The 15,882-nt window shown below is 42.2% G+C and overlaps 1 protein-coding gene across 1 annotated transcript; it reads right to left on the bottom strand.

Moving 5' to 3' along the window:
* Nucleotides 1-10,102: 10,102 nt before the first annotated feature.
* On the bottom strand, nt 10,103-14,982 carry CYTL1 (cytokine like 1). Its single transcript, XM_008017926.3, has 4 exons — nt 14,800-14,982; nt 12,725-12,769; nt 12,427-12,555; nt 10,103-10,844 (listed from the first exon to the last, which is right to left on the bottom strand). Exons 1-4 carry the CDS (start codon nt 14,950-14,952, stop codon nt 10,761-10,763), a joined length of 411 nt encoding a protein of 136 aa, XP_008016117.3. The 5' UTR covers nt 14,953-14,982; the 3' UTR covers nt 10,103-10,760.
* Nucleotides 14,983-15,882: the final 900 nt, after the last annotated feature.

A 15,882-nucleotide genomic window follows, 5' to 3' on the forward strand; every position in this document is an offset into this window, starting at 1 on the left:
TGTATAGGGAGCACGATGCTGGCATCTGCTCGGCTTCTGGGGAGACTTAAGGAAAATTAAAATCATGGCAGAAGGCGAAGAAGAAAGACACACATCACGTGGCCGGAGTAGGAGCAAGAGAGAAAGATAAGGAGCTGCTACATACCTTTAAACAGCCTGGTCTCATGAGAACTCCCTCACTATCTATCATGAAGACCATACCAAGGGGGAGGGTGGTAACCATTAATGAGAAACCACCCCCATGATCCAATCACATCCCAGCTGGCCCCACTTCCAACAGTGGGAATTATAATTCCACATAAGATTTTGGCAGAACACAAAGACACAAGCCGTATCACAAGAGCAGAGAAATAAAAAATGGAACTACCATGTAATTCAACAATCCCACTTCTGATTATTAGTTTTTGATTTGATTTCAAAGAAATAAAATCAGTATGTCAAAGAGATATCCACACTCCGATGTTCACTGCTGCACTCTTCACAACAGCCAACTTACAGCATCAGCCTAAGTCCTCCATGGAGAGAGGAATAGATAAAAAAAAAAAAAGTAATATATTGGCCGAGGGCCAACCTCCCTGACAGCACTTGGGTTTTCCTGTCCAGAGGCGGGACTGGGAGACAAGACTAGCTGTCTAGATTTCCTAGGCCGACCAAGAATCCCTAAGCCTAGCTGGGAAGGTGACCGCTTCCACCTTTAAACAAGGGGCTTGCAACTTAGCTCACACCCGACCAATCAGATAGTAGCTCAGTAAAATGCTAATTAGGCAAAAACAGGAGGTAAAGAAATAGCCAATCATCTATCGCCTGAGAGCACAGCGGGAGGGACAATGATCAGGACGTAAACACAGGCACTCGAGCCGTCAATGGCTACCCTCTTTGGGCCCCCTCCCTTTGTATGGGAGCTCTGTTTTCACTCTATTGAATCTTGCAACTGAAAAACAAATTTTTTTAAAGTCTAATATACGTACACAATGGAATACTATTCAGTCAAAAAGGGGGAAAAACCTTTCATTTGTGACAGGAGGGATGAACTTCAGTGACATGATGCCAAGAGAAATAAGCCAGACACAGAAAGACAAATGCCATGTGATCTCACTCAAACGTGGACGCTGAAAACACTGATCTCATAGAAATAGAGTAGAATGGTAGTACCAGAGGTTGGTGTGGGGGGCTGCATAGACATTGGTCGAAAGATACAAAATTTCATTTAGACAAGAGATCTATTGTATTGTATACTTGAAAACTGTGAAAAGAGTGGATTTTACATGTTTTACCACAAAAAATAAGTGTGTTAGGTAATGGATACGTTAATTACTGTGATTTAGTCATTCCACAATGTACACATATTCTAAAACATCATGTAATACACCATAAATATATATAATTTTTATTTGTCAACCTAAAAAAATAAATAAAATTAAAAAAAGAATTTGTATCAATTTACTATTTCAAAAGCAGCTTATGAGAGTTTCTGTTTTTCTTATCTGCACTAACAGTTGATATTATCAGACTGTATCTTTTTCTCCCTATTTGATGGGTGTAAAATTTTATCACATAGTTTTAATATGTCTCTCTCTGGTTACTAGAAAGGTTCAACCTCTTTTCATGTATTTAAACAACCATACAATTTATTCTTCTAGATGGGGCAGTCTGTATCCTGGCCATTTTTTTTCTCTCTTCCTTATTGATTTGTAGGCAATTTGGATAAATAGAGTTGTGAATTAACACATTACCTTTCTAATTTCTGTTTTCTTTTCCTTAGCTTTGCTTATTGTGCCTTTCAAACATTTTTATACTGTCGTTTTATACCATCTTCTCAGTGTTTTTCTTTCGTGGGTGTACTGTTTATGTCTTGTTTAAGGATTTTTTCCTTATCTTAATACACAAAGATATTGTCTTGTGTGTTATACGATACTATTGTTTTACTTGTTAACTCTGTCATCACTCTCAAATTTATTTTTGTTTATTGTGTGAGGAAGAGATATGATAATTTTTTTAAGTGGATAGCCTATTGTCGTAACACCGTTTATTGTATTGTTTATTATATTCCCTCTGACTGGTCTTGTATTCTCAGCAATTTACCAAATTTCTATGGGTCTGTTTCGGGGATCTCTCTTCTGTTTCACTGGTTATTTACTATCTTTGCATCAATACCTCATTTGATTAATTTCTATAACCTTATAAGGAATCATGATACCTTACAGGGAAATTTCTTTCCTTCCCATTCATCTTTTCAAAACTTACTGACCTTTTACATTTGTCTGTAGATTTTAGAGTACATCAAGACCCATCCCGTTGGGATGTCCACTGGATACACAGAATTTATGTTAATTTGAAATTCATAAACATGACTATCATTTTAGTTATAGAGGACATTTTTAATGTCCTTTAACAAAGTTTCATCATTTTCTCCACAAAGTTTGTATACATATTTTCTTATATTTATTGCTAGGTACCTTATTTTTTCTGCTATTATAAATAAGATCAATTTTAAAATTGAATTTTCCAATTAGTTTTTAATACTTTATGTGAATACCATTCATTTTTATTATAAAATATTAACTAAATAATTAAATAAATGTATAAATGTGTATGTATATATATGTATATATATGAATGGTAAAACAGTGACCCATTGTGTACCTACTACTCTGCTTAAGAATAAAGTATTGCTATTAATTTTAAAGTCCTTCTTTAAAATTATTGTTCTCCCCATCCCATCCTTTTCCTCTACTCCTCAGGTGGATTCTGTCCTCAAATTTGTTTTAATCACTCTCTTTAACTTCTTTAAAGTTTTAACCCACATATTTCTAGCCCCAAAATATATATTTCATACTTTTCTTGTATTTGATCTGTATATCTTCTTCTGCTGCTTGTATTTTCTTCCTCACTTTATGTACCTGAGATTCAGCCATATCATTACATGTTATTGTAATGTATTAATTATCATTATCATTGTATGACTCGACACCAATTTATATATCTGCTCTATCATTGATGGGCATTTGGGTTGTTTCCAGTCATTTGCTATTATAAACATTCTGCCATGAGCATCCTTAGACATATTTGCTGGTCCATAGGTAAAATAATTCATCTAGGGTACATTTTAGGGTTACAACTTGCTGGGGTATAGGATATGCATATTTCTAAATTTTCAAGGTAACAAGGAATTGCTTTTCCATGTAGCTGTATTACTAGCAGTATGTCTGTCCAGAGGACATGTTGCCTTATGTCCTCATCAACACTTGATATTGTCAGATTTTGGATTTTTAAGCATGTTTGTAGCTATAAAAGGATATTTACTTGAAACTTCACTTTTAAATCTAAAGATAGAGACAAACTGTCCTAATCCACTCATTCTAACTTCAGACCCTTCCTCTTCACAGGAGAATAATTTCTAAACTCAGAACATGTACAACTGCCCAGGCCAGAGGAAGGACGCCGGCTGCTGAGAAAGTGACAAAAACTTGAGCCCATGTTCTGACTTAGGAATGCCTTGAGCTGGATTGAGGCAGCAGAAGTGGGATCGGAATCAAATGAATTAAGAAGCAATGACTCTGGAGCAAGTTTCCTTGTCTTTGTGTGGCAGCCAGGAGATTATCAAAAAAATAAGTAGACTTGCAATTCAGGAATTTGATTGCAAACATTTTAGAAATGCATATCAAATGCCCAAATAATGCCCGGGATGCCTTCACCATGAAGAAACATAATCTAAGTTATGACTCTGCTGACTTGAACATTTTCCACATAATTGTAGTCTATTTTTTTTTTTTATCTTCTCTCCTCTAACCCTTAATCGATGTCAGGACAGTCCCTTCCTCTATCCTGTGCATTCTTGATCTGACAATCTACAGAACTGAACATTCTGCAAATGCAGAAGGGGATTTTGCTTTTTTAGCACTTTTGCAAATCAACTAGGCTTAAATGATGAGAATTTTTGCCGAATAATTCTCAGTTGGTTTAAATTGCCCCGGGTGTGAAGGTGCAATACTGATTTCTGCAGTCAAAGGACATGATCTGCCTTCCATTTTAACGGCTCACCTTGACCACTGTGCTGAGAATAAGCTGTGTTGGGGCAAAGACGGAAGCAGAGAAATCATCTAGGTAGCCACTGCAGTCATCTGGGGAAACAAATTTGAGTGAACTTGGATCAGGTGGGCAGCTGGGGAAATGCTAAGAAATGGTCACATTCTGGGTTATTTAGACATTAGAGAGAGTAGGATTTCTGATGCCTTGGAAATAAGTTATGGGAGAAAGAAAGGAGCCAAATTTAGCACCACGCTTTGTGGTACAGGCACAAAGATGGTCTCTAAAGCCACGAAGCATGAGATCCCAAAGTGTGCAAAGAGCACGCAGAGGAAAGGAAGGGAGTGAGGGCTGAGCTTGGATCACCCCAATGCTGAGAGGTCATGGGAAGAGAGGACCTAGCAGCAGAGGTGGAGAAGAAGTAGCAAGTGGGGTGGGAAGAATCGGAGAGGTGGGGCCCTGGACGCCAAGTGAGAAAAGTACATCAAGGAGGAGGAAGTGATCAGTTGGGGCAGGTTTGATGATGAGTATGATGAACACACAAGGATGAAATAAGTACAAGAGAGAAAGGTAGTCCAGAAAAGAGAGTTGTTCCTTCTATCAGGGATTCTGCAAAAGTTTCAGGGTACAAGTTACACTTGAGCAGTTGAAAGACTGTAGGGGTTTCCAAGGGTATGGGAGGTGGGAAGGCAGCCCAGCATGTGCTTAGACATGGAGGTAATGCTACATTCAGAAAACACTTTGTTGTGAGGAGTGGGCATGTGTGTGGGTGGAGGGGGGAATTAGCAGTGGGTGAGATCAGGGAAGGCCAAGGCCAGATGAGGTGAGTCTTAGGGGAGCAGCTGGTGGGCATGAAGCAGAGGAATATTGGAAGCAGATTTGCACCATAGGAAGATTGCTCTGGTTTGTGGGTGGAGGGTGGATTTGGAGGGAGGGAGGAAGACATGAGGACATACAGCAGGGAGCTGTTGCTCTTGTCCAGGTAGGAGGCTGGAACAAGGGTTTATGTTCAACTGTGCTCTTACCTTGGAAAAGGGAGTGCATGAACTTTTGTACTGCAGGTGCTCTCATCCAAGAGTAACCTTGGACTCTTCAGCAACTACTGTGTTGGCGTTTGATGGTAATTAGAGCTGATTAGAACTCTTATTTCCATCAGATCCTATAAGTGCTTGAAATGTGTCAATTCATGTTTCCTCCCAAATAAGCCTATGACATTTGTATTATTGTCATCCTCAATTCTCAGAGGAGAAAACTGAAGCACAAAGATGCTAAGTAAATTGTGCACCTGCACATAGCTAAGAAGCAGCAGAGCTGGACGAAAGCTCTGCACTCACCAGTTCCGTGGCTCTGCTTTGTTTCATGAGGTGAGGCAAATCAGCTGAGAAAGTAGAACATAGGCCCTAAAGACTGACAAGCCCATGAGAAGCAAGTCCCCTTTCTGATGGGGAAGCCTCAGGGGAGAAGGACCAGCGATTGGCAGACCCTCACTTGGGACAAGAACTAATCGTGGGGTAAGACCCACCAGAGGATTGAGTCCTGAGCACAGACACAACCCGGTGTTTGCTCTGAGAAGCTTCTGAACTAACGTTGAGTCAGAACAAGCCAATGGAGAAGTCAAGAGATACAGAGGAAACAGGGATAACCAGCTGGTTGTGGATGAAGCTGGAGAAGGAGTCCAGGGTGGTGGCCATGGGCTGGGACACAGAGGGAGGAGCAGTGTCCTTGTTTTGTTACTGTTTTAACCCAAATCAACACCCCTTCAGGAAGTGACAGCTTCCAATCATGTCCAATCTTTCTGCCCAGAAAAGGATTCTTCTTTACGTGACCCTGGTCATGTAACTAGTGATGGCGTAGGGATGCACTGCATGTCAGACTTTACTGCAAGCAAAGCCATTTACATTTGGATCCCTCTACATTTTCAGCTCCACTTCTTGACCTCCCTAACCACACAATGGCATCCAAACCATGCCATTCACTTCCCCTGGAAGACTCCATGCCTGTGGCGATACTATAGCTCCTGCCTCCACCCCTTTTCAGCTTAACAAGCTCCCCATTGCATTGCGAGTCCTTGCCCAAGTTGCAGATCCTCTAAGAAATCTTTCTGCCTGTTATTTGTGCCTTCCTCTGCTGTCTTTCAGATTTTGCATTTGTCTCCCTTGGTAACCTAAAAAGAGAAATTCTTTACTTTTCATCTCAGTGTTTGTTGAGTTCATAGTAAGTACTTGGTAAATATTGAAGAAGTGAACAAACAAATAAATGTCCTTTGAAGGAATACAGATGGAGCTGGAGGCCGTTATCCTTAGCAAAGTAATGCAGGAAGAGAAAACCAAATATTGCGTGTTCTCATTTGTAAGTGGGAACTAAATAATAAGAACATATAAACACTTAGAGGGGAGCAACAGACACAAGGGCCTACCGGAGGGTGGAAGGTGGGAGGAGGGAAAGGATCCAGAAAAATAAAATAGACACTAGGCTTAATACCCGGTGGCAAAACAATCTTCACAACGAACCCGCATGACGAGAGTTTGCCTATATTAAAAACCTGCACAGGTACCCTGAACTTGAAAGTTTAAAAAATTTTTTTTAAAACCACAAATAAATCCCTGAAATGCTTTAATTAGTTCCTGTCTTCACTGGTTTGCTTTTACTGCCTGAACCTAGCAAAAGGTTAGCAGAACTATGAAATGACTGTGGCACTTGCCTGTTTGTCTGGAATCCCTTCACCACCATGTATTAGCTGTCTGGAGAAATCACTTAACCTTTGAACCCCATTGTGTTTCCTCCACTGTAAATCAGGGCTTACAGCCCCCATCCTGCGGCATCTTTGTGAAGAATCAGTAGGCTAAGGCTGCTGTGTGCTGAGTTCCATGCCGCCATATTCAGCATCAGCCAGGAAGTGGCAGATGACAGCGGCGGTGGTGGTGATTAACAAGAGTCAGTCTGTTGTGTTATTTTCCTTTGCGAAAAGGTTATTTACTGAAAGAGTGACTGTCGTGGGTTGAATTGTGTCTCCCAAAAAGATATGTTGAGTCTTAACCCTCTGTACCTGTTAACGTGACCTCATTTGGAAATAGGGTCCTTGTAGATGTTATCAGATTAGGATGGGATTATATTGGATTAGAGTGGCTCCTAATCTAATAACTACTCTTTTTATAAAAAGAAACCATTTTGAACATAGAGACACAGACACAGGGAGAACACCAGATGTTGAGGGGGCAGAAACTGAAGGGATGCATCTAAAAGCCAAGGCATGGTGAAGATTGCCACCAACGACCCTAAACCAGGAAGAGATGAGGAAGAATCCTGTCCTAAAATCGTCAGAGGGAGCGTGTCCCCGATGAAGCTTGATTTCAGAACTTCTAGCCTCCAGAACTATGAGACAATACATTTCACTACTTTCGAGCCACATAGTTGGTGGTCCCCTGTTACGGCAGCCCCAGAAACTAATAATTCTGTGGACTTGTGCTTCTAAATAGAGAATAAAAACTTATAAATCTTTCTCATATATCATGAGAAGTTAGAGGCATCGAGGATTAAGGTGGAAAAGCCTGGCCTATATGTAGAGAAAAGAGGAAAAGAAGCCTAGCCATATGTAGAAAGTTGAAACTGGATCCCTTCCTTCACCTTATACAAAAATTAATTCAAGATGGATTAAAGACTTAAATGTTAGGCCTAAAACCATAAAAACCCTAGAAGAAAACCTAGGCAATACCATTCAGGACATAGGCATGGGCAAGGACTTCATGTCTAAAACACCAAAAGCAATGGCAACAAAAGCCAAAATTGACAAATGGGATCTAATTAAACTAAAGACCTTCTGCACAGCAAAAGAAACTACCATCAGAGTGAACAGGCAACCTACAGAATGGGAGAAAATTTTTGCAATCTACTCATCTGACAAACGGCTAATATCCAGAACCTACAAAGAACTCAAACAAACTTACAAGAAAAAAACAAGTAACCCCATTGAAAAGTGGGCAAAGGATACGAACAGACACTTCTCAAAAGAAGACATTTGTGCAGCCAACAGACACATGAAAAAAATGCTCATCATCACTGACCATCGGAGAAATGCAAATCAAAACCACAATGAGATACCATCTCACACCAGTTAGAATGGTGATTATTAAAAAGTCAGGAAACAACAGGTGCTGGAGAGGATGTGGAGAAATATGAAAACTTTTATACTGTTGGTGGGACTGTAAACTAGTTCAACCATTGTGGAAGACAGTGTGGTGATTCCTCAGGGATCTAGAACTAGAAATATCATTTGACCCAGCCATCCCATTACTGGGTATATACCCAAAGGATTATAAATCATGCTGCTACAAAGACACATGCACATGTATGTTTATTGAGGCACTATTCACAATAGCAAAGACTTGGAACCAACCCAAACGTTCATCAATGATAGATTGGATTAAGAAAATGTGGCACATATACACCATGGAATACTATGCAGCCATAAAAATGGATGAGTTCATGTCCTTTGTAGGGACATGGATGAAGCTGGAAACCACCATTCTCAGCAAACTAACACAAGGACAAAAAAACCAAACACCGCATGTTCTCACTCATAGGTGGGAATTGAACAATGAGAACACAGGAAGGGGAACATCATGCACCGGGGCCTGTCATGGGGTGGAGGGAGTGAGGAGGGATAGCATTAGGAGATATACCTAATGTAAATGACGAGTTAATGGGTGCAGCACACCAGCATGGCATATGTATGTATATGTAACAAACCTGCACATTGTGCACATATACCCTAGAACTTAAAGTATAATTAAAAAAAAAAAATTGAAAAAAAAAAAAAGAACCAAAAGTAGAACTGCCATTTGATCCAGCAATCCCACCACTGGGTGTCTACCTAGTAGAAAAGAAGTCATTATACAAAAAAGATACTTGCACACGCATGTTATAGCTTCACAGTTCACAATTGCAAAATCGTGGATGCCAATCAGTCGAGGGAATAAACTGTAGTGTGTATATATATACACACACACACATATATGTGTGTGTGTATATGTATGTGTGTATATGTATGTGTATATATATATGTACATATATCTGTATATATGTGTATATGTATATATGTGTGTATATATGTATATATATGTGTGTGTGTGTACATACATATATATATATATATGTGATGGAATACTACTCAGCCATAAAAAGGAATGAATTAATGGTATTTGCAGTGACCTGGATGAGAATGGAGACTATTATTCTAGGTGAAGAACTCAGGAATGGAAAACCAAACACTGTATGTTCTCACTGATATGTGGGAGCTAGGCTATGAGGACACAAAGGCATTAAGAATAATACAATGGACTTTGGGGACTTCAGGGGAAGGGTCGGGGGGGGATGAGGGATAAAAGACTACAAATAGGGTGCCGTGTATATTGCTCAGGTGATGGGTGCACCAAAATCTCACAAATCACCATTAAATAACTTACTCCACTAAATAACTTACTCATGTAACCAAACACCACCTGTACCCCAATAACCTATGGAAAATAAAAAATAATTTTAAAAAATTAAAATTAAAATAAAAAAGAGGAAAAGAAGCCAAAAGACTCCAATATAACATGTGGAATTTAGCAAAGTCAACATTTGAGATATTTTTTCAACAATCCCGTTTCTTAACTGAGATTTTATTGTTGGGTTCATAAATTAATTTCACAAGCATGTTTCACCCACAGCGAGCCGGGGTGGCCACACTGCGAAGGGCATGGGCTTTGGAGTTACACAGGCTTGGGTTCAACCCAGGCTTCCCCACTTAGCAACCAGTGGCCTCGGACAAGTTACTTGACCTACATGAGCCTCAGCCTCCTTCCATGCCCATCTCCGTGTTTGCTGTGTGGAGTCAATAGCTGATATTCGTGATAAGTGCAGCAAAGCACTGCCTGTGGGTATGATGCAATCTGCTCCCAACGTAGATCCCCAAAGGAAACAGCTGTCCTCAATAGAATCAGCATCCCTAATACTTAAAGAGCAGACATTCATGCAAGTGGATGAAGCAGAACCAGAGACACCTGAGTCTGACTGAAAGCGGGAGAAAGTTGCATCATGCTTAGAGCAGGAGTTTTCAAGAGAAGTGTGAAAAAAACACAACCCTGACACCCACCTTGGACAGATACAGCAGGACACGTGTTTCTCATTGTGAAGAGATTCTTTATTTGATTTTCATCACCTTTCAATGAAAGAGTGGGTCCTGTCAGTACTACGTAAAAAACTTGCAAATATATCTTAAGAGCATTAATTTCTTTTTAAATGAAAGAAAGTGAAGGAAGTTTGTGTTAGAAAAAGGCATAAGAGAAGCTTGGTTAAATGTAAGCAGGTTTATATCAAGAAAGAATAAAAGTACCATTACTCCATTAAACCAGTAATAAAAACATACTATTTTGTGTGTTATCAAGATAGTTGCTTATAAAAGAGAAGCTTGTTAGTCCTTTTCTTCTTTTTAGTGACCAAATCAACACGCTGTGTATCTAACCATTCCTGGCAAGACATGAGTCAAGGGAATGAGAAGCATGGTTGCTAACTCTATGCTCAAAGGAGGTTTCTGGGTAGGAATACCAGCCCTGTTTTCCAGAAGGTAGAGAGACATAAAACAGTTTCAGATACAACTAACACAAGACCTGTGGGGGTCATAGCTCTGGCCCATTAAGTCTGAGTAGTTGACATAACTTCAGGTCTCTTGGGTTCTTTCTCTGGTCTGGGCTGCCTTAGCGCTGATGATCTGGCAGGACCGTAGTCACTGGAATTGGGTATTCCAAGGCATTGCAGTCATCCAACAGGAAGACCAAGTCCTTAAAAAGATGTGCAATGAGCAGGAAAGTTACTGAAGGTGGCCACGGAATCCATATGCAACTCTAGGGCTCTTGGTTATCCTCAAAGGCCATTCAGTTGTTCCCCTTTGTGTGAAAACTTCCCATCCCTTATTCTCCCCAAAAAGAGCTAGTCCCTTCTTGCTTCACATTCCAATAGAATTTCATGTTTTTTAAAATTGTTATCACTTATGGAATTCACACATACATTGGTTGACCAGATAGATAGATGAATGGGTGAGGGAGGGAATAAATGAATGAGCAGCATCCTGGGCCAGGAATTGGAATGACCATGAAGATCAGGCCAGCTCTCACCTCCCCTCACTTCAGTCAATACCACTACTCATCACACTGTTATCATAATTATATCAGCTTCCTATCTTCCCCCACAAACCAAAAGGAGCAGGGAGGAGGAGGAAACTGGGTGTGGGCATGGGGGAAAATTCATAACACATCTTTCATATAGGATCAAGAAATTATAACTTAATAGCTAATTACTACAGTTTCCAGAGGAGCTTACTCTGGGCTAAGCATGGTGCTAGGAATTCCATATTTAGTCACCCTACTAGGCTTCTTAGGATCAAGGGAGTTACTGCAGTGCCCACACAAGGTAAGGGTGTAGTTATTATTATCCATCTCATGAGATGGCACTACTGTGTCCTCAGTTCAGGACTGAGGAAACTGTGCCTCAGAGGAGTGAAGGGGCACTGCTGTGATTTGAATGTGGTCCCAAAAGTTTATGTGTTGGAAACTTAAACCTTCTGCCTTTGTACATGAAATAATGTAGGCTTTGACTTAATGACTGGATTAAAGAGGGCTCTGCTCTTATGAATGGATTAATGTCACTACCTTGAGAGAGGGTTGCTTATTGCAAGGGTGGCTTTGTTAAAAAAGTGAACTCTCTCTGGCTCTTACCCTCTTGCTGTGTGATGACGTCTGCCATGGTATCATGCAGCAAGAAGGCCCTCACCAGATGCCAGCACCATGCTCTTAGACTCCACACCAACCTCCACCATAAGCTAAACACACTTCTTTTTTAAAGAATAAAGTACCCAATCTGTGGTGTTATGTTATAGCAGCAGAAACAGACTAAGACAGGCACTCCCACTTGGGAAGCAGGGAGATACAGACTCAAGTTCAGGGCTCTCTGATGCTGAAGTCTGTGCCCTGCAATCACATGCCTCTACTTTTCACATTTCAACTATTGCTGATTTTCTGTCCTTTTCCCCTCTCCTACCAGAATCCTCTTATCAGAGCACACCTGAACCCCCTCCTGCAGAGTCTCCTCTAACCTGCCTCACTTGGCTCCTGGCAGAGTCTATCCTTGTGGCTGGGGTCTGGTCCTGGGGTATAACCCCTGCATCAGTGTGCAGCTCATGGAGACAAAGGGCCTTGTCCTGAACCCCATCAACAAGCAACCACGGTTGAGAAAGGGCTTTGTGAACTGAAAGCATCTGCGAAACATCTCTGCTCCTCTTCCTTGTCCCTGTTTCCTCCCAACCCTCCTCTTTGAAAAGCTCTTTGATAGCAAGTAGAAAATGGATTTTCAATGGCATCCACTTACCCTCCTGCAGAACGAGTTCATGATGGTGTACAGCTTCCGCGCTTTGTCCTTCAAGGAATCCACCTGGGCCACTTTCCAACACTGGGGCGAGGCCACAAAGTCCCGCAGCTTCTCCAGCACACAGTAGTTCTGGGAGTGGGCAATGGGGAGGGGGCTTGTGGGAGAAGTCAGTAGCGAGAGGGACGGGGCTGAGCTGCGTAAGATCTCTCCCTGACTCTGTGCCACACAGCCAGCAGCAGAGGTTCAGACCTGAGTCCCTCAGCCCCAGACTTCCCTCCCCCAGGGAGAGCCCTCTTACGTGTATGTCCAGGTACAGCCTGGGCAGGTATCTCACACACGGCTCCTGTGGAAAGGGATAAGGGGTTCTGGGATGCCCACAGGGGCACACTTGGTCACAAAAGTCTCCCTGGTGGCTCTCTCAACAGCCAGACCAGCCCAGATCCTTGGGGCCCTCCCTCATGCTACGACATGCACGGTACTTTCTTGTGCCATATGTCACTCCTCCAGAAATGGGCGACTGTGCTTCCAGAATTAGACTTTTAGAATACAACCTTTATATCATTTGCTATGAATTAGGGAGATGTTTTGTATGCATACCCATTCAGAAATATACGTACACGTATATACATAAAAGCAGTCCCATAATGGTAATATAGAAATAGTAATATAATATAGGAATACAAGTATATATACACAGTATATATGTACATCTATAAAACAGTTCTATAACTAGTTATATAACAGTTGTATAACTGCATGTAATTATAGACATTACATATACTTATATAAGATATATGTAATTATACATATTAGTTATGTAGGCATTCTATAGCTAATATATTGTGGTATATAGTGTATAATATAGTACTATCAAAGTGCATATATATGCATACTTTTATATTTCTATACTGGGCTTCCATTTTGGTGCAGGGCTGAAGGGCAAAAGCCCTCGTGCTCTGCCCTCTCAGTAATCCCCGTGTGCCCATGGGCAAGTGCCTTCCTTCAGTTCTCAGTTGTGAAATCAGAGAGTTAGAATGCATAACCTTTCCACTTTCTTCCCGCTCCGCAGTTCAGAGCCTCTGAATTTTTTAAACCTTTTAAAATCAGATTCCTTTACGAGATGATTGCTGTCTATATTCGATAACAAGACACTTGTGGGTAAATTGTGGTGAAACTGTACAACAAAATGTTAAAACAAAAATTAACTTATTTGATAGTGTCATTAAAAAGTAAGTTGCAAAACTGCTTGTGTTGTTTGACCCAAATTTTGTTCACACACACACAACACACACGTATTTGAATACCTATATGTAGACAGAAAGCTGAAATATGATCCTCCAGAACGCTAGAGCAGCAGCTACCTCTAGCTGGTAGAATTACAAGCAAGATTTATTTTCTTCTTTGTACGTTGTACATTTTCCAACTGTTCTACAAAGTACAATACTTTTACAATTAGGAAAAAAAATACATGTTATTTAACTTTTAAAAAGAAAATACCAAGAAGGGGTTACCTAGGGCATTGTAAACCCCAACATCTGAGAAACATTATGTTTTGTTTGAAGCATTTGCAAGTGATTAAAAGACACTTTTAAACTTTACCAAAGCTTTTAATGAAGTTTAATGCATTTTGTTTCGATGGAGAAGCAGGCAGAGGCCTGGGTTCTAGTCCCCAACAGCCCTTCTGGGACTTCCCCTCTCTGAGTCCCCAGGTCTCCCTCTGAAGATCGTGATCACATCAGCTGGCATCTGTTGAGTACTTGTAGGCTTGGCTCTGTGACCCCTGCCTGTGTTCACACCTGCCTTTGATTGTCAAAGGCACTCTAAAGGGAGGGGTGCTACTGTCATCCCATTTTACAGACAAGGAAACTGAGAGGCAGAGGCTGAGGAATTTGCCCGGGTCCCTCAGCAGATGAGGGGTGGAAGCCAATTCTGTGCCACCTCTTTGGGCACACTCCTCACCAGGCTAACGAAAGGAATACACAAGCTTCATTCCTCCGTCTTCCTTAACTCTGACGTTCCAGATTCTATGGGGAGCTGTTTTTCTCCCCTTCCTCCCACTCCTTTTTTTTTTTTTTTTTTTTTTTTTTTTTTTTTTTACATTTTACAACAGATCCTTTGATATTTGCTAGTAAGTTACAAAACTTGTGATGTTTTTACTTTTTCTTGTGTTTTGAAGAAAGCAAACCACTGGTATCATATTTAATAGGAGATGAATAAAACACAAACACTCCTGAGATTTACATTTACTAGAAAAGAAAAATATCCTTCTCTCTCTCTCTCTCTCTTTTTTTTTTTTTTTTTTTTTGTCTAAAGGCAAGGGTTTAAGAACTGAATCTGCCATGCACCCCTGTCCTGGGCGCGCGGGGGACTCACCGAGGGCTCCGAGCTCTGCAGGAGCTGGAAGTCGCGGGTGATCTCCTGGCTCAGGGCCCGCATGCGGGAGTAGCAGGTCGGGGGAGCGGGCCACGCGGCAGGGACTCCCGCCAGGAGCAGCAGCAGCACGGGCAGAGGCCCAGGCGTCCTCATGGTGCCAGGCGCTAGTGCAGCCTCGCCGCCTGCCCCTTTATGCAGGCTGGGGGTGGTCCAGGGCGGCTCCACGCCTCCACTTCCTGTGGGGCCAGCGCAGGCTGCCGTCCATCCAGGGTGGGAGAGAGGAAGCCAGCACGCCCACCGGGCAGGGCCGGGACAGGAATCCTCTCAGACACGAAAGCCCCAGGTTAAGAGGAGGGGCTGCCTGGAGGAGGGGGTGACAAAGGGTGGCTTTGCCTGCCCCACACTTTCAGCAAGAAATTTCTCTCTCCACAGGGACTTTTCCTGAAATGGCGGGAACAGCAGATGGAGAGGGGTGGGGGATAAGAGGAGGACAGAGATGGAAGGAGGGGAGGGTCGGGGGAGAGGAGTGGGCACCAGGCCTGGGTTTGAATGGCACCGTTTGTCAAAACGGATATAGTGCCAGGAGGGAAAGGGACTAGAGGGGATGACTGGGCGTCACTCCCTCCAGGCAGCCCGCAGTAGAGCAGGGATGTAGGGCTGAGGTCAGGCCACCGGTGTTGGGGTCCATCAATCACTAATCAGGTAGGTGAGCCTTGGGCCAGGCGCCCCCCACCCCCCCAACCCCACCAGCCTCTGAGAAGCAATGTGTGTGACTCTCGGTCTGAAGGACAGTCTCACTCAGCGACTGTATGTGTGGGAGTGTGGGTATCCCCACCCTCTTCCACCTCAAGCTGCTAGCACAGGCCCTGATGGAGAGCAGTGCTTCAGGAAGGGTTAGTTTTCAAGAAGTGCGTCTCCCTCAGGGCTGCCCTCCCAAGACAGTGGCAGGTAAAGGTCTAGGCTCTCCACTTAGACGCCCTGGGTGCAAAGCAGGGTCACTCCCTTCTGGCTTTGACCTTGGGCAGATTTCTTCAGTGTTTCCTCCATCTCCTTATCTGTGAGATGAGGATGGTAAGAATGGCT

This window comes from Chlorocebus sabaeus, chromosome 27, assembly GCF_047675955.1.
Source record: "Chlorocebus sabaeus isolate Y175 chromosome 27, mChlSab1.0.hap1, whole genome shotgun sequence".
NCBI classification, from domain to species: Eukaryota; Metazoa; Chordata; class Mammalia; order Primates; family Cercopithecidae; genus Chlorocebus; species Chlorocebus sabaeus.